Source organism: Pyrus communis, chromosome 8 (assembly GCF_041283825.1).
Source record: "Pyrus communis isolate YQ-2024b chromosome 8, ASM4128382v1, whole genome shotgun sequence".
In the NCBI taxonomy this organism is placed as follows: domain Eukaryota; kingdom Viridiplantae; phylum Streptophyta; class Magnoliopsida; order Rosales; family Rosaceae; genus Pyrus; species Pyrus communis.
In genome coordinates, this window is record NC_142572.1 from 22,879,881 (window position 1) to 22,907,648 (window position 27,768).

Consider the following 27,768-nt stretch of genomic DNA (forward strand, 5'->3'; position numbering starts at 1 on the left):
GTATAAGTAATATATATATATATATATATATATATATATGAGAGGCACATGGCCTTACAAGACAGCCATATCGAAGTATTTGACATGTAGCATAGGTCAAGAATATATATATATATATATATAAGTAATATATATATATATATATATATATATATATATATACAGTGGAAAACTATACGTATATCTAAAGGGTACAATAAGAAAATACGAGGCACATGCCTGCCTTCACTCGTGGAGATATTGCTGGCAATAAACTCTGTGATGAACTTGTACATATAACATTATCAATGAGGATCGACATTGTCCATGCATGCAGTTTCTGAAGATAATATAAACATTGGGAAAACAAATTTGCTATCAAATGAACTCTGATTAATGATAAATTTTGTAGGTTAAGATGGTACACTATTAATATCATTGATATTGTCTCAACTTAAACAACTATTACTAGGTGTTATGTTTTATCACAAAATACATCAAACATTAATTATATATTATTTTGTCATATGACTAATGTGAAATCTTATTTTCAAACAAATAATGATTTAGGTTTAAAAGAACAATGTACGTAATAGCTAGCTATTAGCTAAGTCCAGCACTAGTACTTTAATTAAATCTGATTAATTATTTTTCGTAATTAATCCTCGTAATGTATATAATATGTATGGGTGAATTTTTTTTAATATTATGTCGAGTACGGGTGAGATATGCAGAAGGGTTTGGTTCCCTGAGTTGGAGACCGACGCCACTTTTAAACGCTACTTATCTTAAGGCAGTGGTTGGCCAGAACCAATCTCAATTTCTAACTGCTCCCAATATAATGCCCAATTTTCTCTTTAATTTTTCTAATAATTATTGGACATATATATGTATTAGTATTACCACATGCGTGGGGAGCTAGAGCAGCTAACTTAACTGGACTCTGTTCCATGCATATGACTGGCCTTCCTTCTTTCCTGAATGATGTTCAAATTCACAAGTTCCCTTAATATTTACCCGGATTATTTGTTTAGGGTTTCTCTATTGCGATCTGCTCGACTTCTCCTTTCATGTGTCGCCGTGTTTAAGTGTGGTCTAAACACGACGGATGATACATACGAGTTTATTTGCGATGGATGGATACATCGATCATACATGCAAAATGCATACGATTTTCATACGTAGCTCGGAATCTGAAAAAAGTAACGTAGAGGACGAGCTGCATGCGACATATTGATCTTGTACTGTTATGTAGTGGATCAGTGGGGTTCTTCTTCCATCGATCAGGCAACATGTGAAGGCAGAGTTTGAAGGTTTATTTGCATGTGGCTTATTAATTTCAGAGAGGTCCCTGAAATGGATGTATCATATGTGAAAGTAGGAGACATGAGAAGGTGGAATGGAGTTATATATAGAATTGGAGTGAATCTGGTACTACAATCCAAGTAGTAGTTTCCTATTCTTTCTCCATGTTTTATGTGGTGGAGGATGTCTCGTCGGCTTCATGCACTTTTCCTTTTTCTTCCTTTCCGATTCTGGACCCATTTGATCATTATATATATACACAAATTAACGGAAATTTCCGCAGCTTTAGGGACAGTGTCTCCCCAGGCCCTCATCCAAAGGGAAAATAGAAATGATGACTCTCAAAAGTGTGATTCTCTGTTATCTCATCTTTTAACGTTAATTTTCGTACCAATATTATTAAACGTTATGCCAAAAACAAAAGATGACGGAGGGTCCTTGGAGAGTCTCATTTTTTGAGAGAATCTACTTAGTATTTCTCAAAATGAAACTACACGTGTTTAAAACTATCTCACTCAGTACTAAAGTTTGGTGGTATTCCTCTTCACTTGTGAGAGGTCTTAGGTTCGAATCACGTGGATGGCGAATTTGATACCAAATTAGGTTGCTCATTGTGTGAGTTCCGAACTCCCCCTCCTCCTAGTATAAAATATATCATTGTACTAAAAAAAAATAAGAATATTATTAGTGACTAATGGAGGGCAAATTATAGGTAAAACAGTCATACATACCCATCACCACTTGTAAACGAATTAATTGTACACGTTTCATGCTTCACAAATCTCGTATTGAGAAATTTTTGTCAGGTTTTTTTCATTCATAATTTTCTGTTATTGATTCCTCGTCAAGTAAGAAGAACTTCGGCCAAAATAAATTGAAGGTTAGGTAACAAACTACGTACCTCTCTTTTGCTTGGTTAAATGGTTAGTGAGGCTCGGAAGCAAGCAAGACTGCACGGTTCTACATTCTGTTTAGGTTAACTCAAATTAAATGTGTAACATCGGTTTGATAGATTCTTGCATACAATCAGAGATATTCATCCTCTGTATCTCACTCTTCTCTTATAGCTGAGATAAGTTCTATATACAAGTTTCTCTCACCAAACGCATGTGGATAGTTTCAACTTTTTCAATCCAAAAATGGCCCATCCAAATTGAATCCTCTCAGGATTTTTGTGTCCCGAGCTTAAGGATTAGGAGATCCAGACCGTTAAAGAGAGAGATTTGAATTCTCAGTTTGTGTTAAAAGAATCAGTTGAATAGGCTAATAGTGACTACATGATTTCAAATGAGTGATCTAATTCTCTCGATTCTTGAGCTACGAACACAAAGATCCGAAAATGATCTCTATTCGGCCCATCCAAACAAAACTTTAAACTTTCAGTGCAAATGAAGTTGAAGAACGTGAGTTGAAGAAGAGAATAAACAAAAGACCAAGAAAGCACAAGAGAAAGGCTCCAATAAGACAGCATACAAGCACATATGATCTCCAAATCCACGACAAGCCGACTAACCACATCGCACATGAACATGTATTTTATCCTTCTTTGCTTCTTCTGCCCCACCGCATTCAAGTACCCCTCAATCAACCGTTGATTGAGTCGACTTAATGACAAGGTTAACCTCCTTATGCTTCAAAGGTTCTACTTCTTTGTACATAAGACAAACATAGTAGGTAATCAGAAAAAGAAGATAAAAATGTTTTATTACGCAAAAAGGCACTAATATTGATCCTCCATTCTTTGGTACATACCACAAATCGGAGCACAGTAGAATTTTCTCAACATAAAACTAATTAGAAACAAAAAATCATTGATATTTTATCTAATAAAGGTGCATCCTAACATTGTATGTGGCACCACTTACATTAGAGAGAGTGTGTAACCTCACAAGTCTCACATACAATAGTGGCATACAATTCTATAAAACTATGTGTTAACAAGAATGTCAATTTTGAGCGTCTGAATAATAATATTTCTTTTTACAAGATAGTATCTTATTTATACTAATTTACCATTATAAAGATTTGAACTCGATGTAAAAGTTTTGATCAATTGTCCTAAATTATGAGTAACGTTTATATGAATCATGTCATGCAGTGTTACCATTTCACTTAAATTATAATGTGAATCTTTTTATTAATATATCTTAAAAATAAAATATATCTATTGTATCATCTACCTATATTAAACTCACAAAAATTATAACGCCAAGTGACCGTGTTGTAGTTGTTATTGCATAGGGTGAACCGCATGAATTATCACCATGATGAAAATTAGGCCCCTGAATTATTTTTGGATAAAATAAGTCCCTTAATTCATACTGCTAATTTCATCCCTAATATTATATAAAAGCTAGTTTATCCAATTTTTTGTCAACTTAAGTCACATGACACGTTTTAAAGGGCATCGTCTTGTCTTGCCTATAAGCTCTTAACGTTGCATATAATTTGTGAATCTAAAGTCTAATTTAACCTGAAGGTTAACTTCATACATTATATCTTTGAAAAAAGTAGTCCTTAAACTATGAAAATTTATCAGTTTACCTTTTAAAGTGTGTCACATACAAGTCACATGACTTCAATTGAAGAAAAATTGAATAGAATTGCTTCAAATCTAATATTAGGATGTAATTAGCAGATTTTATTAGTTTAAAGACTAATTGTTTTGAAATTTATTTATTTTTTAATTTTAACTTTCACTCAGATAATAATTTAATTAGAGACTAAATCAGCAGTTTACATGCTGCATATATAGAAAAGTTTGCCCAAACCCTCAGATGCGCTTTTGCGTTTAGTTATTTACCCATCTCGGATCCGTCTTCCACAGCTCCACTACACAAAGCTATCAAAGTTCAAAAAAGTCTTAAGTCCTCTCTCTCTCTCTCTCATATATATGAAAAGAGCAGATACCTCGTTCTCCAATTCTAAAATATCACTTCTTTAATTTCTCGGTGATCTACTTTTTCCTATGGCTCTCTTCCCTTTTGCACCAGAGGCCACAGAGCCCAAGAAGAAAGAAACGCCACCATCAAAACGCAGGCAAAAGCAGTCGTCTTCAACCAACAAAAAGCAGCAAAAACCACCGTCCTCCTCCTCCTCCTCCTCATGGGACCACATCAAGAACCTTCTGACCTGCAAACAGATCGAAGGGTCTAGAGTACACGACCCATCGAAAAATAATATTGTCGGTGGCGCAGCTGCCGACCACGGTGGAGGCTACTCGAAGCTGGGGTCATCCTGCAGCTCCATATGCAGCTTCAGAGATGTCGTTCATGGGAACACTAGGGTCGTTCACAGAGGTGACAGCTCGTCGCCCGAGAGTAGCACGCTGGGTCAGGAAACCGGGTTACTGGCTCGGAAACCTGCAACTCGGTCAATCAGATCCAACGGTTCTGGTTCTTCTGCTGCTTACCAGACGTCATCATCCTCCAGAGGAATGCAATTCCGGAAGCTCTCTGGGTGTTACGAGTGCCACATGATCGTTGACCCTAGCAGGTAGATATTAATTTGCACATTTTTTATTTATAGACCTTAATTTAGCTAACTTAGTTAGAGTAGTATGCTCATTTTTTTCACTGAAGTTCGAGTTTTTATTCCCATAATTTAGATTTAAATATAGTCTAAAATACCACTTAAAAAAAATTAAAATACTCTTATGTTTATACAGGTACCCAGTTCCTAGGTCTACTATTTGTGCTTGCTCTCAGTGTGGAGAGATCTTCCCAAAGATGGAGAGTTTGGAGCATCACCAAGCAATTCGCCATGCTGGTACTACATAATCTATTTTTCACACGAAATTAATCATTTTCACGCTGAATTTCCTTTAATTATTTCATGGTTTATTTATTTTATAGGCAATATGCTTTTCTCCATGATTTATTCTTTCAATTTTCCATCACATTTTATTAATTTTTTTACATAGAAATAGTGAGTTTATATGGCTTATATGTGATAAAGTGCACGCAACTACGTCTCCATAAATAGTTTTTGATATTTTATTGATAGCCTCTTTGTTTGGCTAAAACTTTGTGCATTCTTACAAGCTAATTTTGAGCTAAAATTGTGTTTTAAGTCAGTTAATTAAAATAATGTATATATTTTCTTATTGTTAATTTGAATTTTATTTTTCGTAAGCTTGAGCGATTTAGAATATCATTTTATTAAAAAATACTGGTAAAAATTGAGAAAAGAATCCAATGAAATATATATTTTTTTCATGCATGAATAAAAAATTGTGCTTCTTAATTTGCCGCGAGTCTTGCATCTAGCATATAACTAATCATAAAGGCAGTCAACTTCATAGAGTACAAACCTACAGCTGTCCATGCACAACCAAATAAATGATCCTCATTTGTAAGGTGGCCTGCCTTAAATAACTGGGAGATGAACTTGTTGTATCCCGCCTAATAATACAATGTTTTATGTAAAGTTCTATAATATATAACGATGTATTATTAATATAATTTGAACGTTATTTGATAGTAACTTGTTTTCATGCATATTTTGTTTTTTATGAGAGATTTTTTAATGTGTCAAGAATATAGTCTGATTCATCAAGTTTAAATTATGTATTAGTACACTTGGTGTGCTAATCATGTTCTGGACATTGAAAGTTTTCAATTTCTTAACATCATTTACCCCACTTGTGACGTCAAAGACTCAAAACTCAGAAAAGTTTTTAGTTGTGACGGGAATCCAAGTAGTACATCACGTATTTTAATAAGAGTGATAGGAAATTTTATTTTTTAAGTTATTAACTTTTTAACACACATATTTTATGACACGTGATGTTCCATTCCATGTACCGATCACATTGAAAAATCTCTCCAAAACTCAACCATCACGACCCCACCGACAAGTAGAAAATAAATACTATCATTAATATAATTCTTTTTCTTTTACAAATTCTATAAGTTTACTATATTTGAATAAGGTTCCATAATATAAAAATATCTAAAAATAATAATATCTTAACTTTTATTTGTACAGTGTCGGAGCTGGGCGTCGAAGATTCCGGCCGAAATATCGTGGAAATAATCTTCAAATCGAGCTGGCTCAAGAAAGACATCCCCTTCTGCAAGATCGAACGCATACTAAAGGTACAGAACACGCAGCGTACGATTCAACGGTTCGAGGACTGCCGTGATGCAGTGAAGAACCGTGCGCTGACAAGCACGCGGAAGAACCCTAGGTGCGCGGCAGACGGGAACGAGCTGTTGCGGTTCCACTGCACCAGCATCTCGTGCACGCTCGGTGGACGTGGCTCATCCAGCCTGTGCGACTCCGTACCTGGCTGCGGAGTGTGCACGATCATCCGTCACGGCTTTCAAGGCAAAGCAGTGGCGGGAGGTGATCAAGGTGGTGGGAGCAAGGGAGTGCGGACCACTGCCAGCAGCGGTAGGGCTCACGACTCGTTTAATTGTACGGGCGGGCGCAGGGCCATGCTGGTGTGCCGTGTCATTGCGGGCAGGGTCAGGCGCATTGCGGACGATGCGCCACCGGAGGAGGATGGCCTGTCCCAACTGTCGGCTGCTGCTAGCTCCTACGATTCTGTAGCCGGATTCGCTGGAATCTACTCCAATCTCGAGGAACTTGTTGTTTATAATCCGAAGGCCATCCTCTCATGCTTCGTAGTCATTTACAAGGCTATGGAGTCGTGATTAACGTTGTAGTTTAAGTCGTATAATGCGTTAGTTATCTTCATTACATTGTGAGTATATGTTATTGACACGGTATACTAAGTCAATCATACATCACGGTGAATTTAAACACATTCCGATATAATGGTGATTGACTTAGAATACCATCACAGTGTTATCTCGTTGAAAGGAAGTTCTTTTTTTTTTTTTTTAGAGCGTGCTGTATCGACTAATATCAAAGGTCAACTTTGCTAACTTTTACTACTTTATTTCTTTTTCGTTTTTTTTTTTATGTGTTCGTGTATATACATGTTTTTCTGCATCATTTTCACATGGTGATGCTAGTGAGGCCTACCTCTTTTTTTGTTTTTGTTTTTGTTTTTGGTTTTGTTTAGATTATAGGTTTGTTTAATGGATTTAGCAGCTTTAGTTCAACTGCTCAACTCCAAGAATATTTGTTAAACTGTTTTATCATATGGGCAAGCTAATTTAAAATTAGTGTATCTAGAAACTATCTTGTTCTTGTCCTTTTTAATGTTTTTAATCTGCTGAAAACAATGAAAATTCATGTGATCGATGAATATTCAAAGCAATTGCAACATTCAAAACGTAGGTGTTATATATATATATTAATATATATATGTTGATCTGTCAATCTTCAATGGATGCCTGGCTAGCTTATATCATCAGTGTCTAAATCACACACCTAAACCAAGAACTAGTCTTTATTTCGTGCTGGGTCTCCTTATATGAGTCATCACGTTTAAATTCATGAGAGGTCTTACTCACACTTGAAAGGCAAAGCCCCATGACCAATATTTAGTAAACAAAAATGAGCAATAATTGTTTCCAGTAAAAGTGTCAATTAGTAATTAATTTTTTTTTCTTTTTTAGGGGGAAGGGGTGAGGGGTGGGTTTCAATTGTAATTAGATTATTGACGAACTTTGTAATTTTGTAGCTCGGGGGTTATTTAACTCTAAAAGCAAGATTTGTACCCCACTTAAGCCAGGAGTCCAAGACTAATAATAGGGGCCACAAGTGAGATGATCTTTGAATTTACTGCATGGTAATTCTAGAGAGATTATTTATTTGAATTGTATTTTGTAAATTATATGATGTAGTTGTTGATGGTTGGATTCTTTATTTAAATTATGGATAATACTAGAGAGACTATCTATTTAAATCATATGACATAATGTGGTGGTTTACAGTGTGGTCTAAAAAAACATTTCTTTTAAACTATTACTGCACGTAGTTATGTCTTGATGGAGGAGTTCATGTTTGAGTTTGACCAATAAACAAAAACTCACCAAGTCACGAACTTAGTCATCACCAATTCCAAAGTAATTAACTGATGTAGAACAAGTTCACCGCTGTCATAGTGATAAATACATATGTATAATATTATTGTATTGAAACGTCACGATAGTAATAGAACAATGCATATATAGTTGACAGATGATACTTGCATGCACATGCAACATGCGCGAGCAGATGCACACTAACTATTACTTCTCATTGGTTGGAGTGTTTGAATTGAACTGTTCAAAAGCCGATTAATTTATGGCATCAACGTAGTGATCGCTCATTGCAAGATTAAAACAAAGATAAAATAGTTATGGCAGATAGTATATATAATTAGAAACAAGTAGGGTTTCCCAAAAATCATGTTTAATGCAATCCTCGTTGAGATTACTGACAAATCTTGCACGTACAATCATGTTAATGATAGATCAGTGGCGGTTCATAGTCCATACTGAAACTGTAATTTCAAATTAAGGCTCGTGCCAAACTTCCTCCTACAGCTTGATTGACAGTCCAACTAATCTTACTTATACTAGTTAGTGTTAGCTACTAACAAATTAATTAGTAGATTAGCATGCATTGACAGGTTGATAGTTATTGGAAGTGAGATCAGCCGGGACCAGCAGATGTTTGATTAGTATTAGTAACCAGCCGAATATTCATCAACTCAAATGCATCCTTTCGGTTCTTTTCGCATTATGGGGGTTTCTGTTTACTTGGGGACGCCCCTTCCGAACTACATCGGGTTTTCGGCGAGAGACTATTTTTGTTACGCTCTTTTCGAATCATTTAGGCGCTTTGCCCTATGCTTGAGAAATTAGTTTAGTTCTAGCTGTGGTATTAATTTATAGCATTACTCATTTTTAGATTATGACTTCATCACCTTTTAAGGGTCGGCCAACATGCCTCGATTTCGGTGTTTCAGTTGAATATTTGGGTCGTGATATGTCTAGCACAATAGCACTATAGCCAAGTCAATACCCACCTCGTAAAATGTTAGAAACCCCCACCCCCACAAGAAAATTTTCATTGTGACTGGAATATATATAGGTGGTACACCACGTATTTTTATATAAATGGTGTGAAATTTTATTTTTTACGTTATTAATTTTTTAATACATTTATCTCACCATTTGTAAAATAACATGTGATGTACTATCACGTGGCCACACTGAAAAATCTCTCCACCCCCACATCTTGACTAATGACAAAAAAAAAGGAGAATATTATAATATGTTGTCTTGGCTTTAGGTTTGTAATCTTTTGACATTGTTAAATAAACACAAGTTTTCTCTCTTTCTTCATATTGAATTCTAAAGTTTGCTAGTTGTTTTCCAATGAAGAATTATTGTTTGATTTTCCTTGTCAATTGTCATGTCCTTCTGCATTGGACACCCTAGGTGTATTTTTCGAAATTTCCTCATGCCCCGCTATCAGGCTCAAAATACGCTTCATCCGGAGCCCATAAACAAAACACATTATGGTTTTCAGTTGATTAGCGGACACCTACAGCCCAAACAAACATATTTTGTCATTAAAAGTAGCAACAAAAAAAAATTTCAGAAATTGTATCAAATCCATCAGAGGTACCTCTCACCTCACCTAGTCTGGTTTGTATTAACAATTAACAACACAATTATGAAAAGGTATTTGGAACTAATTTTTTTTGTTTAAAAGGGGATGACTTCACTTAGTCTGGTTATCAAGTTCATTGGACGGGTGCTTGCTTAGCTCATGATTAGTACATTTTCTTTACTTTAAGGAAGAAAGTACCAATTAAACACAATTATGGTGTTGTCCAAATATCATTAGAACAAACCCTGGCCCTCCACATCATCTGAATTATCCCTCTTCACAAGCTCATGATCTTTCCAAATAATATAACCATTTTTTTGTTGGCATATTTATTGATTTCCTCCCGAACTTGTATAGAATTGTCAATTTTTTTTTGAATTTTAACTTTAGCCAATTACCTCCATGAATTTTTATAATTAGTCAATTTCCCTCTTAAACTTTAATTTTAGCTTATTACCTTTTTGAACTTTTATAAATAACCAATTTTCCTCTTGGTGTTAGATTTTAAAATTTTTCATCCAATATTCCATCCATCTCGTTCTCGCGGACAACACATGCATGACAACTATATAAGGGCAAAAATGATAAAAATTAGATAATGAAGCATTGGATGAAAATTTTATAATCTAACGTAAGGGGAGAAGTTGACTATTTATAAAAGTTCGTGGGGATAATTAGTTAAAATTAAAGTTCAAGGAGGAAATTGACTAATTTTTAAAATTTATGGGATAATTAGTTAAAAAGAGAAATTGACTGCTCTATAAAAGTTCGGAAGACAAATCAACGAATACTTCTTATTTTGTTTTACCATAAACAATTATTAATTATCTTCGTTTCTTTTGCCTTTGCAGGACCATTTGTGATGCTAGAAACTGATAGGGTCTGGACCACCTGGATATGAACTTGAGCTAGAAACTGATTCACATCTTTTGATTTTATTGTGTTGAATTGACTAATAGAAAGGCAATGATTAGGGTTAGCTTTCCTCAGGCAAGCAGGTACCTAGCTAACATAAAGCTAAAAAATGAATGGTAAATTTTTGGCATGTCTCTTTTACTTACTAATGAACATGAGTCAAATAATCATTTACCTGTTTCTCATTAATTTGAGGATTACTTAGGCTGTGGATAAGTGCAATCAAAAGCATCTACTTAGTAGTGTTTTCAGGTCATAAAAACGTTTTATGAAGAAGTACTAACGAGTTCCAAACGTATGCGCGCCTTCTAAAACTCTGTGTGTGTTAAATCAGTTAATCACTTTGAAAAGAATCATGAGCAAGTAAGAAGTGGAAAATTAGGTTGAACTCTAGCGTTTTAATTAAGTTGAAGGCTAATCATATATAATTAAGGAGGGCTTTTGTTGTGATTAATTAACAAAAGCTATCTCATCTCATGAGGACAAGTGATGCCCCTGCAAATGATTTTAGCACATGGAGAACGCCATTGCCTACTCCGAATGTGCATGCTCATCATCATCCTTGAGGCTTGAGAGAGTTTAATTTCCCAAATATATATAATAACATCAACACCATGGAACTTCTAGAAGATTTTCAGTGTGCTAGAAACATAGTTTGATACATTAAGTGTCATAATACAATTAATTGAAATGTTTTTTTTTTCAAGTTTCGAACCAATTGTATTGTGACACTTGGTTTACCAAACTGTATTTCCAACACACTGAAAACTCTCTCCGGAACTTCACACCCTCATCTCTCTCCCCCATTTTATATTTATAAGACAGACACCCTCCCATGATAGCATTCCATTTCCCGGAGGACAAAATCACAGAGAATACAATGCTGCATAATATTCCAAGAAACCACAGCTTTATTATACAAGTAGGTCAAGAAACCCTCCTCCATCGCCAAAGCTCAGACCCTCATCGTCAACCTCCCAAGCTGAACTTGTCTGCGATGAAAATCTTCAACCGCTTCAGGAAGATAATAATGAGGCTCGTGTTTTCTGTCCCGTCTCGATCGGCCAGAGACACGTCCTCGTCGGGAGCTACGAGCACTACCAGGCAAAGGAACAGTAGCTGTGACAGATTTGAGCCTCCGAAGACTTCATGCAGTTCGTACTACTCGTCGCATTCGCATTACAACGAGGCCATCGCTGACTGCATCGAGTTCTTTAACAAGTCATCTTCTAGCCAAGAGGGCAGTTTGGATGATGGAGAATTCAACGTTATGGGTTGATATATCATTCCCAAGCATCAATCTCAATATCACATATCACATATGGTTTGGTTACTACTTGTGTTTAATATTTGCCTCATTTTATCTTATAATTAATTTGCAATCTTTGTTTTTATCCCAAGCGCATCAAAATAACATGTACTGTGACTTCGGTGTAACGATAAACGCTCTTATCTAGTTGCACGTTAAATATTTGATTTGCTTGCTATTCATGTCTCTTACAATGTGGGATTTAAACCTACAACGTACTGTTTCAGTTTGCTTGCGCTATATATCCTCCAACATATTCATGAAAATTAAAACAACCTTTACTAAACATATCCATATTTTTCTGAATGCATGCATTAGTTTTGTTTAAATTATTTCTCATTGTATTTATTTTCACCGGAGCTGGGTTGAATTTTGAAAAGAAAAAAAAAAAATCCTAAAAAGCAAAATGACTCTTGTTTCTAGCCAATTTGAGAGGAGAAAATTTTCATTAGGACACCATGACCACGTTATTCAAAAGGAATCTCTTATAAAAGTATGAGATTTTTTGTGCTTTGGTCTCATCTTACTCTATAATGATTCTATCCAGTTTGAAAGCTACTCTAATTAGATCTCTCCATGATGATTCTATCCAGTTTAAGAGCTACTCTAATTAGACAATCTTATCAAAATTTTTGTCGTGCTCCGTATTTGTCGTCGGATGTCAAAGACTCAAAGCACATATTGTTGCGGGCTGTCCATCTATAACTAGGCTGGTCCTGGTCCAGCGGCTCCAGCCCAATGTTTATATGGCCCATTGTATTAAAGTCCATTTCATTAAGGCCCATTCAATTGACCAAAGGATACACTACTCAAATAATAAAAAATAAAAAATAAAAAAGGTCCCTAGTTTAAGAATGAAAATGAAAAGGAACATAACAGCAAGCTTAAAGGGTCTAAATTATTAGGTACTCTATTGAAGGATGCTGATTTATTAGGTATTTTCGTTAAGAAATTATTATGCAGTATTGGAACACAGTCACGTGGTATAATCAATCGACATACAACGTTACAGTTTTATCTTATCCCGAGCCAAATATGCAATGGATTAAAAGAACTGAAACATAGAAAATACACTTGTACAAAAAAAGGGTGAAAAGAGTTGGGATGCAATCTTCTTGGAACCAAGAAGTATGTTTATGCCTGTATGTTGCATCAAGCATAAGCAACTGGGGAGCTTCCTTTCTTCTTAGAAAAGATCCCTGCAATCAGAGGAATCAAGGGCTTCTTCTTTTTCTTGAGAGAAGGGTGTCTTTGCAGTGTTTCCTCAACACCTCCTGGCGCAATCATCACTTTCGCAAGGGAAGGTGGATTTGCAAATGTCACATACCTTTTCTTTTGGAACTCAAAACTTTCATCTTCCTCACTAGATGCTTGTGGTTTGGTTTCAAACTTGGTCGAGTCTTCATCGAATATCCTGACGTCTTCAATCTCGGTTTCTATGAAGTGTTTTTCGTACTCTCGTTCCTTCAGTTGCTGGAGCTCTTGCTTTGTGCGATCGAGCTCCTGTTTTAGAGAAGAGAGGCAGTTTTCCATGAGCTCACTTTCTTCTCTGGCTTTCTGGAGGCTTTGTTTTGTGTCCTCTAGTTCTGCTGACACAGTTCCAATTCTGGATAATGCAGGGTGATGCCCATTTCCATTTGCTTCATTCTGCATCTATATACGGATCATGTTACAAAAAAACCAATTAGCATCGAAATCAAATGCATCCCTTAATTAAAAATTTAATTTTATCAGTCAAATATATGTAAGTAAAACAGTTTGGGGAGAAATTTTCAAAATAATAATTTTCATGTCACGTCACTTGTACTTTAACAGTCACACACAACATGATCTCCCTGCATTTAGATCCATTCAAAATGGTCCTTGTGAAACCAAATTTGCAAATATCCTCTTTATATGAGTTTTGTGCGTACGAGTGATGTGACATGAAAGTCTCAACTCTAGAATCTCTCCAATTAAGAGTCATACTAATATTTGATAGTGCAACAAATAGTAAAGGAACGGTGGATGCTTGCTTTGCTTGCTTGTGAGCCCTCCTAAAGTCTAAATAAACATTAGTTAATTTTATTTAAAAAGAAAAAGAAGGTATAGTGCAAGTGCATAGCATATAACTTGGCATCTCTTCATATGAAAGCCAAGAAGATTAGATTCCCTAAAAAGCTGATTAATAAGGAATTAGGCCTCGTGATGATTGCTTATACTCTCCTAAATATATCAAACTATACATATTTAGCTTTATATATTCCACCAAACATGATAATTAAGGACAAGTTGTACTCAGCCACGAGCAAAGCATATATGATTGACTATCTTCTAGCAAGACCAACAAAGAAATTACATTTTGCAGAGGTTGAAATCTATGATGCATGGATACATACAAATATTGATTACAATACAATACGATAGAATATATGAATAGTAGAAATACAATGTTTTATTAAAACTGTGTGCAAATTACGAAAAATCTCCGGAAAAAAACTTACATGCATGATAGCTAAGCTAGTTAACATAAGTAGTAACCCTTAATCTAGCTGATAACCCTAATGCAATTATCAATGTGGTTAAATAAATTAAGGGGAACATATGTTACATAAGGGGCGGAGGATATGAAATTGAAATGTGATGAAGGTTGATGATGAATGATGCACCTGTTTGAGCTGGGAGGCATAGAGCTCTCCGGCAAGAACTTTTTCTCCGAACAACGCAACGGCCTCTTTAACAGAGCGGAAGGGTCGCCTCGTATCAATCTCCGCCCTCCTCGTCCTCGTCGTTTGCATTCCTCTTCCTCCTCCTCCTCCTCCTACTTCTTTCTCCATGTTCACTTTGTAAAATGTTGCACTCCTAAAGTTGAAAGAATGAAGGGAAAGAATTTGTGTTCTATTTGGACTAGTACTACTTGAGAGAGAGAGAGAGAGGGAGAGACAGATGGGGTGGCTGGTTAGATTGACAGCTTACAAATGAGGGGGAGAGAGAGGGACTCACAGGGGGGTTATAGGAGGGAGTGGGGAGGTTGAATTCGTTTCTTCGCGTCCACTTCACTAGATATCTGTTAATATATGTGAATGCGAAAGGCGGTTGGTGGGTGGCTCCGTGGACTTCGGTAATAGAGAGGGACTCTTCGCCAAATGCCCCAACACACACACACCAACAGAACAAACTCCACCAATTCCAACCCAACTCTACTAGTGTTGGGCTTGCCTACAAACTACCAACATGGACTACAATCCACAAGTAGTAGTAGCGCTTACATATTTCGGTGTTTTATTGTGATATTCCGGACTAATGACTCTATCATATAGAAAAATAAAAAACATGACATCGTATTAATTGTTTAGCGAATAACGTGTGGAATCCCTTCTCCCTTGTAGCACCAGACGAATCTCCCTTTTAGCACCCAATGAACAGATCAGAGGGCACACATGAACGATAATTTGTCAAATCTGATCGGCGGCCACAACTCAAGGTTGATGAAAATTTGAGAATTTCAAAAGGAGAATAATTAAGCCAATAATTAAAAGGTTTAGGATGAGAATCATCAATCACTCTCAGCTAATCATTATCAATAACTATATTAACAAGATCTTAGGCTCGGCCAGATTCCTCTTCATTTACCTTGTGTTTTACAAAAAATAATATTTGATGGGACGGGAGAACATATAAAAAGGAAATGCTGGCGGTCCAAGTCACGGTAAGCATATTAGGACAGGATATATACTAAAAAACTGTGAAAAAACATGTTGCAAGCAATTCGATTTCGACCTAACAGCACCAAGCACAGATCGTTGTTGCGTCTCACATCCACAAGTCCACATTGTTTTATCCGTCCAGTCCCAATTGTTGTCCAAACATTCATCTTAATCACAAATTTAACTGTATTCTAAATTTTTCTAATTAATAAATGAAGAGTTAAATTTAAATAAAATCACGCTATCTGATTAAGTAACTTAAATTGAGTTTTTAAGTGGTGGATTGTGTGGGTAAATAAGCTACGCCTGAATTTAAATTTTCCTCCTCTTGTAATGTAGCTTAGAGTAGAATTATCGCGGTGACGACTTAACTACTGATTGCTGTTAAGTTAGTTAGCTGTTTAACTAACCGAAAACTGTTGGGAACATTTTGCGAGTTGTCAACTTTCAAATACCTAGAAAAGATTATGAGATAAATTCCCTTTTCACAATCTAAACCCAGACAACCAAATTTCAGTAATAACATGTGTAACGAAATTTGCCTTTCTGGATATCCAAAAAACCTAATGAAATCGCTAGCAAGCATTTTGATACCCGAGAAACTCTAGTGAAATCACTAGCAAGAATTTTGATTTCTCAAGTAATTGTTCTGAGCCTCCGGAATATAGAATATTTACTGAGTGTGGTATGAGCAATTGGTTTAGAATCTTCATTTTGTCATTTATTTTAGAAGTTGTTAATCAATTATTATGCGACTTTAAGATGGACCGATAATAAAACTCAAGAGTTTTATATGAGTGAATTAGTTAAGGGTAAATTAAATAAAATTACCTTGTCAATCACAGTTTCATACCCCATCTTTAAAAAATATCAATGTCATACTTCATCTTACGAATTTATTACAATTTCATACATTCCTTCAGTTTGTCTGTCAATTCATTCTGTCAGTTTGTCTCTCAGTTCATTCTTAGAATGTTTACGTTGACCAAGACCGCCAACGGAGACACGTCTCCTCTACCCAAGTTACTTAGTTACGCCGGCTCCCTCTCCCTCTCTCTCTTACCGGCCCCGCTACTCATTGGAACTCCGAAACGACATCGCACAAAGAAACCAAAAAGAAAAGAAAAAAGTTGGTAGCTTTCGTCCCCAAGTTTGGGGTTCCTCTGCTGTTAATTTCTCTTCAATTTTGCTTCGACAATGGTACTCCTCTCTAAACATTTCCAGTATTATTTGATTCGATTTCGAAATCTGACCCGATCCAATTTGTATGGCAGATCCGATTTATACTGTTACAGAACCGGCAGGGAAAGACCCGGTTAGCCAAGTACTACGTTCCTCTCGAGGATTCCGAGAAGCACAAGGTCGAATACGAGGTATGATCCACACCTAATTCCCCTTTATTTCAATTGATATTAAAATTTTAATTGCAATTTGTGCTGCAAGTTTCGAAATTTCTAGGGTTTTTTAATTCGATGGTCCTTGCAGGTTCATCGTTTGGTGGTCAACAGAGATCCCAAGTTCACAAATTTCGTCGAGGTTTGTAATTTAATTTGTTTTTTGGGATTTTTTTAAAATAGTTTGGTTAAAGCAAAGATTTAATTTTCTAAATTAATTTGCAGTTCCGTACACACAAGGTTATATACAGGAGATATGCAGGGTTGTTTTTCTCACTGTGTGTTGATATAACTGACAATGAACTGGCATACTTGGAATGCATTCATCTGTTCGTTGAAATTTTGGATCATTTTTTCAGCAATGTTTGCGAGCTCGATTTGGTCTTTAACTTTCACAAGGTCCGTTGCTTGTTCTCGCCTTCGTTTTGATGTGATTATCTGCTTTCGTATTTAGTTCCCGAGTTAGTAGTAGTCACCCCGTGCTGATTATATTCACGAAACTTAACTTGGATAGTGGTGGGAGTAGATATATATGAAATAATGAATCGGCCATACTACTGGAAGCCGTTGATTTTTGCGAATTCAAGCCCGTTGTTTTCTCCTCCAACATTATACCATACCTTGCGGTTTTCTTACTGTCAGTTGATGTTAGGCAGTAACCAAGTCAGGCTGCATGGTAGATGCCAATACCTAAAGTTGTAAATACCTTGGTGTTGCAGAGTTTCTTCCCCGCTCGTGAGTCTATATGGGTGTGGTTTTTTGTTACCTTACTGATTAATGTTTTCTGTTTTCATTTATGGAAGGTCTATCTGATACTTGATGAGTTCATTCTTGCTGGAGAGCTCCAAGAAACAAGCAAGAAGGTAAGACCATGCGAATGTCTACGAATTTATCTTCTTGTGAAGTTTTGTCATCAATGTAGCTTTTCTTCTGTTTCTTCTGCATTTTGCGTTTGTATGCTGTTAGAATGGGGACAGGCAACAGAAACCTTGGTTTAGAATGGGGACATGCAACAGAAACCTTGGTTTTTTGTTATCCATTTTGGTCCGGGGACCCTTTGATCTGATTTATCATTAATCATGTATCAGAATTTTGTGAAAGTATGTGCCTTTGATTGCCCCTCACGGGTCTTCTCGTTCTTTCCCCACTAGCTCTTGCCTTGTTTTGTATAGTACACCAAGAAACCAAAATCCTCACTCCAACTTGGCTAGATCGCTCTATTTATTTCCCAATAACTACCTTGCTTTGTGCCTCGTCATGTTTATACTGATGTTATGTAATCATTGGCAATGCAAACATACAACATCGAAGATATCTGGTTTCATGAATTTTTTGTTGTGCTTGCAGGCGATAATAGAGAGAATGGGGGAACTCGAAAAACTAGAGTGAAGATTTTCCTTGGGTGACAAGTTTTTAGGATTGATGTATTGGTTCTTTGTTTCTGCCGATTGTTTCAGTCAATTCTTGTATCGCCATTCGTTGTGTGAATTCCTTTCGTGTAGTAAACGTCAATTAAACTTGAAGGTTTCTCTTTTTCATATCTTCTTTGTACCCGGTTTTTCCCCCATTTTGTCATTTGTGTTTGAAATATATATTCGTATAATTGAAGGCATATATACGATCAATGGTGTATTTTTCAGTTTTTCTGTTTCCAGATAGGCACTTTTGTAGTTTACATGGAACAATGAGTATATGCAAGTTAGCAGACAAATCAGTTTTCTTTGACATTGCTTGGAACAGGGGTCGTGTTATGTTGGCTTCGGTTGCTAAGGCCAGAGCTCCTATCCTGCTGCGCGGACCAACGGTATTGCCGAATGCATTTCGCGGGGACCTTTCGATCACTTTTCAGTTCTACAGGTGTTTAACTTGAATTGTAACAAAGCAATGTATAACCCCATGGAAAACTGGCCGTTATCGGTTGAAATCCATTGATTAACCTGCATATTCTTATGTTGTGTGGTCGACAATGCGTTACTGATTTGAGATATCGGTGATGTGGAAGGTAGGTCTCTCTTTTTGAGGATTCAAAACGAAACATGCTTTCGATAGCTTTGAAATCAGATCACGTCCTTCGAGTGCAAGACAACGTTGTACAAACGAAGTGCAATACGAAAGAGACCAAACATCAACCAAAATTACCAAAATCTTTAGATGTAAGCTAAATTTTAGAAAGTTTTAATGAAATACTCTTGGTGCTGTTTACTTTTAACGTTAAAGATATTTTTACTCTAAAAAATCATGTCTGGTATTATTCACTTACAACACTTTTTGTCATTTTGGTTAAAATTCTAAGTTTTCAAACCATTTTCATTAGTTTTCTTAAATTTTATTCCCCAAGTCTTCCAAATTATTAGTTCTGTTTCGATTTAGAAAAGCCGAAGCCATTTTCCGAAACACAAGCCAAATTTGATCCCCAATGCAATGTACTTTGTAGAGCACAAACATTTCTAATTTTTCTTTTATCTTCTTTGTAAAAGATGAACAATGTGCCTCAAATATGTTCGTGAAATGACTACTACAAAACCTTTGCGGCCTAATAGTCTAAGGGCAATTTTCCTACGAACCAAATGCCTCAGCTTATCAAGCCATGGCCGAAATGCCGGGTGATCATTTATACATGTTCATATCTTATTGAGTCGCGATAAAGTTAAGCAGCAAGGCCCCACTTCTGAACAGAAGAAAGAATGAAATAATTTACGAACCAGCTACTTCCCAACAGAACTTACTTGAGGCGCTCGCTGCAGAGCAACTGCAGTGGCATCGCACTTCCAGCACGAAATCCACCTCCAGATTCCTCGTACACAGAAGGTAGGTGGTGTTCCTGTCGTTTCACCCTGCCGGGAGGAAAAGATGAAGTGACAGCCATTAGCTGTTGTTGAGACAGTGGTGCGTACTTGGGACCAACAAGTTCAAGTGTTGAAGGGGATGGAGACATTAGACCTTGGCTGCATGGCATCAGCATCATATCCTGCCTTCCATTTTGCCAACCGGGAACATGAACTGCGGGCGCTGAAGTTCCCACCGGCCTGTACTGAGCCGCTAAGTGAGCAGCCCAAAGCCTCTGCTGATGCTGTTGGAGCTGAAGATGTTGCTGTTGAGGTTGCTGCTTTGTCGAGGCTGTGGGGCTTGCTTGAGGACCACAAAATGGGTTGCCATGATATGGAGATAGCTGCATCTGGCCCTACAATTAAGTATTATTTTGTAATTTTAGTACTTTGCATTCAATGTTTATATTCAACACTATTACTATAGGTCTAAAATAGTAAAAGGTATGCTTAATTGGTCAAAGATGATTAGCATAACTCTCAGTTGTCCCTCTCAACCTCCCGTTGCGTATAAGATTAAATCCTGGTTCTATTAAAGTGAATCTAAGCTTTACAGAAGAACTGGAATAAAAAGAAAACAATTAAAGGAGAACAGAAAAACCTGCTGCGACACTGAAGGATTGTTAGGGTGAGCGGAAGAGCTGTACTGAGACGGGGGCAAAGAGAAAGGAACGAGTGTGTGACGTTGCATGAGGGGATGGATATAAGTAGCTTGGGATTGTGACGATGGCTCCATCCCGTTTCTAGATCTGCTAAAACTATTATTACTTTCTGAGCCACCACCTCCAGCTGACAATGACAGGAAATCAATACTCTGCAAGAAATGAAACCAGTGAGAACATCATCAAAACCCTGCGATGAATAAATAGCAATTACAACACTAAGCTTTACCTGCTTTGGTGAAGTGTATGCCCAAGATCCCAATGCGAACTGTGGCTGATCTTGATGGAGTTTCATCTGCTGCAGTGTACCGTTCTTAGCTTCGGTTGAATTTTTTTCTGAAATAGAAATACCTACACTACTGGTAGAAACAATCCCATTTAAACCATTGTTCGATTTAGCATTGATATTAACTCCCAGAAAAGCCACTTGTTTTGATCCTTCATGTGGTCTCATTTGATTAGGCTGTAGCTGTATCTTATTTTTACGCTCGGAGTTTTGTAAAGCCTGAATTAAGTGACTTATGTAAACATGAGCTGCGCACTTCTTACACGACCTTCTACCATTGAGAAAAGTAGTCACCTGTATAGTTGATAGTCCACCATACCCTCAATCAGAAGCTTCACATGGTATTGAAATTTGAGAAGAAAAGAGTGGCGCATATTCAAATTATAAAATAGCTGATAATCATACAATGGAATCATTAGAAAATTGAAATTCCTCTCTTCACCTTTCCAAAAGACGAACCATTTTGGACCGAAGCTCTCGAGGTAGACAAGGCAGCATCAAGCCAGGGCGGAATTTTAGCAGCAGGAGACCTTGAATAGATAAAAAGCATGAGAAACGGGAAAAATAGAGAGAAATAAAACTTATCTAGAAAATTTATTCAGGATTGAGGACAATTACTGTGACAATGATGATGGACTATCATTCCTAGCACCATGAGAGACACTTGAAGACAAGCCAGGCCACAATACTGGACCTTTGAATCAAAGAACCAAAGATGATGTCATCTTGAAGAAATTGATACGCAATGCAATACTAAAACACGGCTTTTCACAAGTGAAAGTGAAATTACAACCAATAGTGAAGACTTTTCTGCAAACAAGAACTATACCATTTTTCTTTGTTTCCTGGTCCATATCGTGCAGTACAATTTGAGCCCCAACAGTTGTGCTCTGAAGAGTAACCCAAATCTTAAAATCAAACTGATCTCACCAAACGATATTTGACTTAGACTTGATGAGTTAATTCTTACCAGCTCCAGTGCTATTACTGGTTTTCTCTCAGGAATTGAGGACAACTCTTGCACAGGCTGCTTTAACCTGCTGGGAGATTAGAAATATGATAAAATGCTTAAAAACGAAACAGATAGGCGGACACACAAACACACAATGAAATATAATGCAGGGATGGAAGCCAGAATTAAGTTGAAGAGTACCCACCAACTATCCAGGTTTAGATCAGATATGCAAAAGTTGACAGCATTGCTTGTAGCATGCTTTTCATTGCACCCCTCAACTTTCACTGACAATGACGAAACATTCAGATTTTGAGGAACTGAATTATCTGAATTTATACTTGATTTCCTGCTGTTAGGCGACTCAGGCTCTTGTTGAGTACTGGGTTTGTTCAAACAATCAACTTGATCATTTTCTTTTGCTAATCTTTCTACATTTGATGGACTGGCAGCCTTGGTAGCTCTCAAGGGGCAGTTTGAACCCGATTTATCATTTCCAACTGCAGAAACCAATTCCACCACATAAATTAACAGTCTGGCACAATTGTATATATTTAAGAAAAAGAAGATTTCTCAGAAGTGAATTACGAATCAACCTTCAAATGCAGATGTCAAACTCTCCCTTGACTCTGGCAAAGCTGAAGGATTTGCATCTAACGATTCAGAGTCTACTTTACTATCATCATTTGAATCGTTTCTGGGAAACAGTCCCGCCAAAGCATACAACGTCTCCACTACTTCTTCCTCATCTTTGGTGATTTCTGAGCCTCCTTGTTTCTTCACAAGTAATTTCGAGTATATGCATTAGAGTTGCGAACAGAAAAGGCAAACATAACGAGAACATCGAAATAGCAGACAGATGACTACCAAGTACGGTTTGGACTTATTTACACCATCCCTTTTCGGAGATTCGCTTCCACGCATTGTATGGCTCACCTTCTTTGCATTTGGTAAAGACCGGGCGGGAGATGCAGATTCACGATTGCGCTTCTTCATTGCTGCAAGTGCATAAACAATTTCAAGAAGGCACAAGACATTCATACTTCATACTACAGAATAAAACAGGAACTGTTTCTTTTTTCTTTTTTTTTTTAATTCCCCATAATCCGAAGGGGACCCGAATCATTGAAAGCCATTAAAGTATCTCTTTTGGAAAAGTAAAACTACAGAAAAAAAGGAGGGCAAAATATCAGACCCAAATATAATAAATAATTAATAAAAGTGGAAAGCTTCCTTCTCGAAAAAGAAAGAAAAAGCGGAAAGCTTCGGTTTTGCTTGACTTCTAATCCAGAATTACATCTTAAACCAAAGTAAAACAAACTCGAAAAACTCCCCAGAAGACCCACCAAAGAAATCAAATCCCAAATAATTAAACCAAAAAATAATTAACTCAAAAATGGAAAATTTAGCGTTGAAATTAAAAACAAAGATAAAAGAGCAAAATTTTCCACTGTTAATTCAAACCCACATACCTGATCGGAGCTTCCGTGGAACGGAGGCAAGATCAACGCCATTGCAATCATCAAAGAACTGGGGAAGAAAAAAGAAAAATTAAAAACAGAGGAATAATAACACGAATCAAAGATTTTGGGTAATCGATAGATGTAAGCAAACCTTTCTGGGAAGCTTAAATCTCTTAGTGGGGAGCTCATCGTCTCTGTCAGGCACGTCGCAACCCATTTCGCAGTCTCCAAAGCTCGTTGTTTTTGCAGTACCAAGAGCACTCAATTTTCTGAGCCTCTCTTTCTTCGTTGATCTTCCAGAGAGCACAAAGTCCCCACCACCATCCAAACCTTCAAAATTTCAGAAGAACAAAATAAATGAACAGCAACTACTCAGAGAAAATAGTGGTGATAATTATAAGGGAAGGAGGCACGCATTATCTGCAAGGCTCTTATCAGAAAGCTACACAGATAAAGACAAGTACCCATCAAGCGGCTTTTGGAATTTTCTCGGCCGTTTTTTGGAATGTTCCCAGCTGAGAAAATTCCAAAAATTCGAAAACGGTGAAATATTTATTGGGATTTTAGCATTTTACTGGGAAAGAGCTTGGTGGTGGTGTTGCTGGGTCCAGAAGATTGCTTGAAGCGAGTGGCTCCTCCTCCACGTCTCACGTCTCGATGCTTGGTGGCAGGTGGTACTAACATCTGGAATTTGAAGGATTCTGGACCGTCTGATTGAGCTCGAGGAACAGATCCTTCGCCTCTCTGCAAATTTTGAGCTCAGCTCTCTAAAATCTTCAAACTTGGATCGCAGAACGATGAAATGGAAGAAACCCAGATGAGGAAAACGAAAAGACAGCAGAACCCAGATGCTGGAATGGGGGTAATGAGGTGGAGGCAAGGGTGCTGAAGAAGAAAGTGGGCGAGAACAACGTGTGGAAAGAGAAAGAGAGAGCGAGAGGAGAGAGAGAGCTTCGTGTTTAGTTTTTTATTATTTGTTTCTTTTTGTGGGTATCGATGGCTATTTAGCGAAACGAAAAGGTCGCCGGAAAGAGAACCGAAAAAGTGGGGTTTGGTTTTTATTTTATTTATTATATTTGTTTAGCCAAAAAAATGAGAAAATCGACGATTTATCAGTTGCTTCGATCGATTGCCAGATATCTCTCCGTTTTTTCTGCGGGAGTGAAGAGAGCTCAGAAAATAAGCAGAAGCAGAAGCAGTAGCAGAAACAGAGGAGATTCAGAGAGGAGGAGGAGAAGAAGAAGACAAAGGTAAAAGCGATTAAAGGCAAAGCGATTTGTCAAAAAGCCACTGAAATGTAAAGCACTGCGCTCCCCACCTCGTGCCCAGAGAATCAGGTTCTTCCTAGAGAGAGAGACGTAAAGGGTAAAAGAGAAAAGGAAGAAAAAGGGTGTCTGCGACTGAGAGACCCGTGAAAACAATGTCAAATGGAGAGAGAGGAGAGTTAGATCGCATTAATTGATTGAAAACAATGTCTCGATTCGATTAGAAACCCAATTTTCTTCCACCCAAACCCACCAAATTAAATCCAACAATTTCTCTCTTTATTTATGATCCGAACCCATTCATTGAATTCATCAGCTTCACCCAAAAGCATTTATGGGAAACGTTGAAACTGAAGGCAATCGAAGAAGCCAGAGAGACCGGAGCTTGAATTTTGGACCAGAGAGAGAACAGAGTGGAGAAAAGCAGAAAGCCAAACGCAGAAGCCACAAAGCACGACCTTGGTTCCCAAAAGACGGAAAGACCGAGGCTTTTTTCCATGCTTTCCCTCCCTCCTCACGTCATTCCACCATCGACGGCTTACACACGCTGTCCATCAGTCTGCGGTCCCCTCGCAGCCGTTAGATCACACACCATCTTTTGATGGATCGGGGCAACTTTATATCCCGCGTGGCATCCTACATCAGATAAACCTCCCACCCCACCCCTGTCCTACCGGTTCACCTCCGCCGCGCTCGGCCGTCCGATCGCTTTCTCCCTCTCCTGTGAAACCCAAATTTCTTAAATCCGACGGTTGTTACTTTTCCTCGTGGAGGCATCAGAAAATTCTCCGTACGAAACGGTTGTGCTTCTCTCTCTGTACCTCCCACTTCCCACATACACAAATTATATTTTGAGATGTAATATTCACATATTTCATTCTATTTCCCACACATCTTTTTAATTTTCGACCGTCGGATAGGATGAATTGAAGAATATCAACGGACAAAAATTATCAAGGGTATGTGAGAAGTAAAATAAGGTGTATGGGTAGTACATTCCTATATTTTCTCACCCACACCCCATGTACATGTACGTATTATACATCGTACCTCTACAAATACGTACATACAATGTGCGTATACAACGCGACTCAGTTAGGAGGACAGGAAGAGTGGAATAGTAGATTGCAGAGTGCAGGGCGGCTAGTGTACACGGCCCAGGATGCGCGTGGGAAAATGCAGGAGTGATTGTACAAACGGGTGTATCAATCTGTGAGTGTCTGACTGAGTGACACTAAAATCTGCGGATGTGAAAGCAGCTGCAGGGTATTGATACCGAATTCCTTCCGCCTAATCTCCTCGTCAAGCAATCCGGATTTTTTAAATTTAATTCAATGGTTAAAATCACGGATTTACTTTAAAAGATATAATAATTTTAGCTGTTAAGTTAAATTTCAGATTGTTTGATGAAGAGAATTAGGTGGAGAGGATCATCTATATATGTGTGTGTGTATATATATATGTATATATGTTCAATTCTAGAGAAAGACAGAAGTTGTTTCGGGAGCCACGAGGAAAGGAAGGAGGAGGAGTTGGCAACTCGGCGATTTTTATTTGTTGGAATGGGGGGACTGAGTCAAGTTTGTTGTGTGACTCGTTGTCCTTCAGGGCGAATGACTAAATGGAATTGGATTTCATTCGAATCAAATCTTTATATTTTAATCATTTATCATGTGATTATAAATTATTTGATTAAAATTAAAATAAATAATATTTAAAAAAAATAATCGCACGATGTATGATGAACGACTAAGATGTGAAGATCCTAGGATTTGGAGAAGATCCTCTTCCTGACTTAATAACCCCACACCAAAAATGAGAGAAATTTTTTATTGTAACGGGAACACGAATAGCACACACGTATTTTTAAATAAATAATAATATATTTAATTTTTTAAGTTATTAATTTTTTAACATACATATTTAATATTTATCTGCAGAGGATCCTCTTCCTCTTCCTAACTAAATAACCCCGCGCCAAAAGTGGAACGGTGTCACTGTGATCATACGAGACATTTGCATGTTTGTTGGGATCTGATAATGTGCACCCCAAAGTTGGAGAAAAATGTGAACTGGCGCTAGCCCATTGGGCCTCCAAATCCCTACATATATCTGATCCAACAGGTTCCAACTAATTAGGCTTATGGACCTAACAATATTCGTCATGCGCTAGAATTTTATGATTTAATTGTCAGTAATTCAAATGCAAATCAGTAAATAAAATCAAAATCGTATTTTTTTTTTCTTATTTATATAGTCCAGTTAACGAATAAAGAGAAACTTGATACATTAACCTCTAAGGGCATTTGTGTTTGCCTTCACGAGTGGTCATGTCTCTGTAACAAGGGCATACGTCATAGTTGTTGAAAGTGCCAGCGGAACGCAGTTGCATCTACTGCAACACGTCCCGCATACCCTATGACACAGATTAGGCCTCGATGATTTTGAACACCTAACAACACAAGCTCCATCACAGTCTGTAAATATTGCCATGTTTAATTATATAAGCATATAATTAAGTGGTTTGGTTAGTGTAACATATATAGCAGTTAATTAATTAATTAATACCTATTTTTGGCTGAGGAGGAAGGTTTGCAGCAAAGGTTGTGGCCACCTGAAATGCGTCACCCTGAGCTAGTCAAAAAAGCTTTGAACATAATACTACAAAAAACAGGATTAGGTAGTTTAATTACGTACAGTTTCATTGGAATCAGCGGCGAGGTGAAGAACGAGAAGAGAAACAAGAACGTGAGCGATCGGAACCTTCAACATCATTTTGGCCCTGGAGTAATTGAAAATATTCGATCTCTCGGAGGATATGCAGAGTTAGAGAACTGAGAATATGTGTGTGGTTTTAAAGTGAAAAACTGGTGTGATATTTATAGAGACGTTCATGAGGGTTATGGGATATGAGGTCATTTAATTCAGTGACACCGCGATGACAAAAAGTACTCCAACGAGGATATGAACCAGCAACAACATTGACCAAATTAAGTAATACTTTTATTGTGCTTTCGTGTAAATAAAAGTTTTTATAAACCATAAGCAATAGCAAAAATTCAATAACACACACGAATACATGCGTGAACACAATTATAAGAATTGTTGTATGAGCATGGGTGGAACCATGCAAGGCCTACAGGTTACAAAATCACGTTATATGAGTTACAAAATATGGTTTAAATGAATAATTTTCCTAGCATTACC

General features: G+C 37.2%; 5 protein-coding genes across 9 annotated transcripts; 3 read left to right on the forward strand and 2 right to left on the reverse strand.

The window, feature by feature from the left end:
• Positions 1-4,060: 4,060 nt before the first annotated feature.
• On the forward strand, positions 4,061-7,178 carry LOC137718801 (uncharacterized). The gene is made up of 3 exons (XM_068458337.2): positions 4,061-4,779; positions 4,952-5,052; positions 6,274-7,178. The coding sequence occupies exons 1-3, from the start codon at positions 4,253-4,255 to the stop codon at positions 6,942-6,944; spliced, it is 1,299 nt and encodes a 432-aa protein (XP_068314438.2). The 5' UTR covers positions 4,061-4,252; the 3' UTR covers positions 6,945-7,178.
• Positions 7,179-11,595: 4,417 nt separating this feature from the next.
• On the forward strand, positions 11,596-12,094 carry LOC148695385 (uncharacterized). Its single transcript, XM_088698263.1, has one exon. It carries the CDS (start codon positions 11,600-11,602, stop codon positions 11,996-11,998), a length of 399 nt encoding a protein of 132 aa, XP_088554389.1. The 5' UTR covers positions 11,596-11,599; the 3' UTR covers positions 11,999-12,094.
• Positions 12,095-12,926: 832 nt separating this feature from the next.
• Positions 12,927-15,041, reverse strand: LOC137716925 (WEB family protein At1g75720-like). Of its 2 annotated transcripts, none has more exons than XM_088698390.1 (2): positions 14,677-15,041; positions 12,927-13,675 (listed from the first exon to the last, which is right to left on the reverse strand). In XM_088698390.1, exons 1-2 carry the CDS (start codon positions 14,842-14,844, stop codon positions 13,181-13,183), a joined length of 663 nt encoding a protein of 220 aa, XP_088554516.1. In that variant the 5' UTR covers positions 14,845-15,041; the 3' UTR covers positions 12,927-13,180. The 2 variants fall into 2 exon arrangements, with proteins under 2 accessions (XP_088554516.1, XP_068312375.2); XM_068456274.2 differs by having other exon boundaries at positions 12,927-13,681; positions 14,677-15,038.
• Positions 15,042-16,772: 1,731 nt separating this feature from the next.
• LOC137717956 (AP-2 complex subunit sigma) lies at positions 16,773-18,747 on the forward strand. Its single transcript, XM_068457475.2, has 6 exons — positions 16,773-16,914; positions 16,989-17,087; positions 17,200-17,250; positions 17,334-17,507; positions 17,912-17,971; positions 18,456-18,747. Exons 1-6 carry the CDS (start codon positions 16,912-16,914, stop codon positions 18,495-18,497), a joined length of 429 nt encoding a protein of 142 aa, XP_068313576.1. The 5' UTR covers positions 16,773-16,911; the 3' UTR covers positions 18,498-18,747.
• Positions 18,748-19,535: 788 nt separating this feature from the next.
• On the reverse strand, positions 19,536-25,050 carry LOC137717558 (uncharacterized). Of its 4 annotated transcripts, none has more exons than XM_088698927.1 (13): positions 23,872-25,050; positions 23,448-23,626; positions 23,306-23,363; positions 22,770-22,831; positions 22,430-22,610; positions 22,039-22,333; positions 21,852-21,918; positions 21,711-21,771; positions 21,500-21,575; positions 21,324-21,411; positions 20,825-21,175; positions 20,535-20,747; positions 19,536-20,289 (listed from the first exon to the last, which is right to left on the reverse strand). In XM_088698927.1, the coding sequence occupies exons 1-13, from the start codon at positions 23,978-23,980 to the stop codon at positions 19,831-19,833; spliced, it is 2,199 nt and encodes a 732-aa protein (XP_088555053.1). In that variant the 5' UTR covers positions 23,981-25,050; the 3' UTR covers positions 19,536-19,830. The 4 variants fall into 4 exon arrangements, with proteins under 4 accessions (XP_088555053.1, XP_068313057.2, XP_068313059.2 ...); XM_068456956.2 differs by having other exon boundaries at positions 21,852-21,921; positions 22,701-22,831; positions 23,872-25,029; XM_068456958.2 differs by having other exon boundaries at positions 21,852-21,921; positions 23,872-25,022.
• Between the last annotated feature and the right edge of the window lie 2,718 nt (positions 25,051-27,768).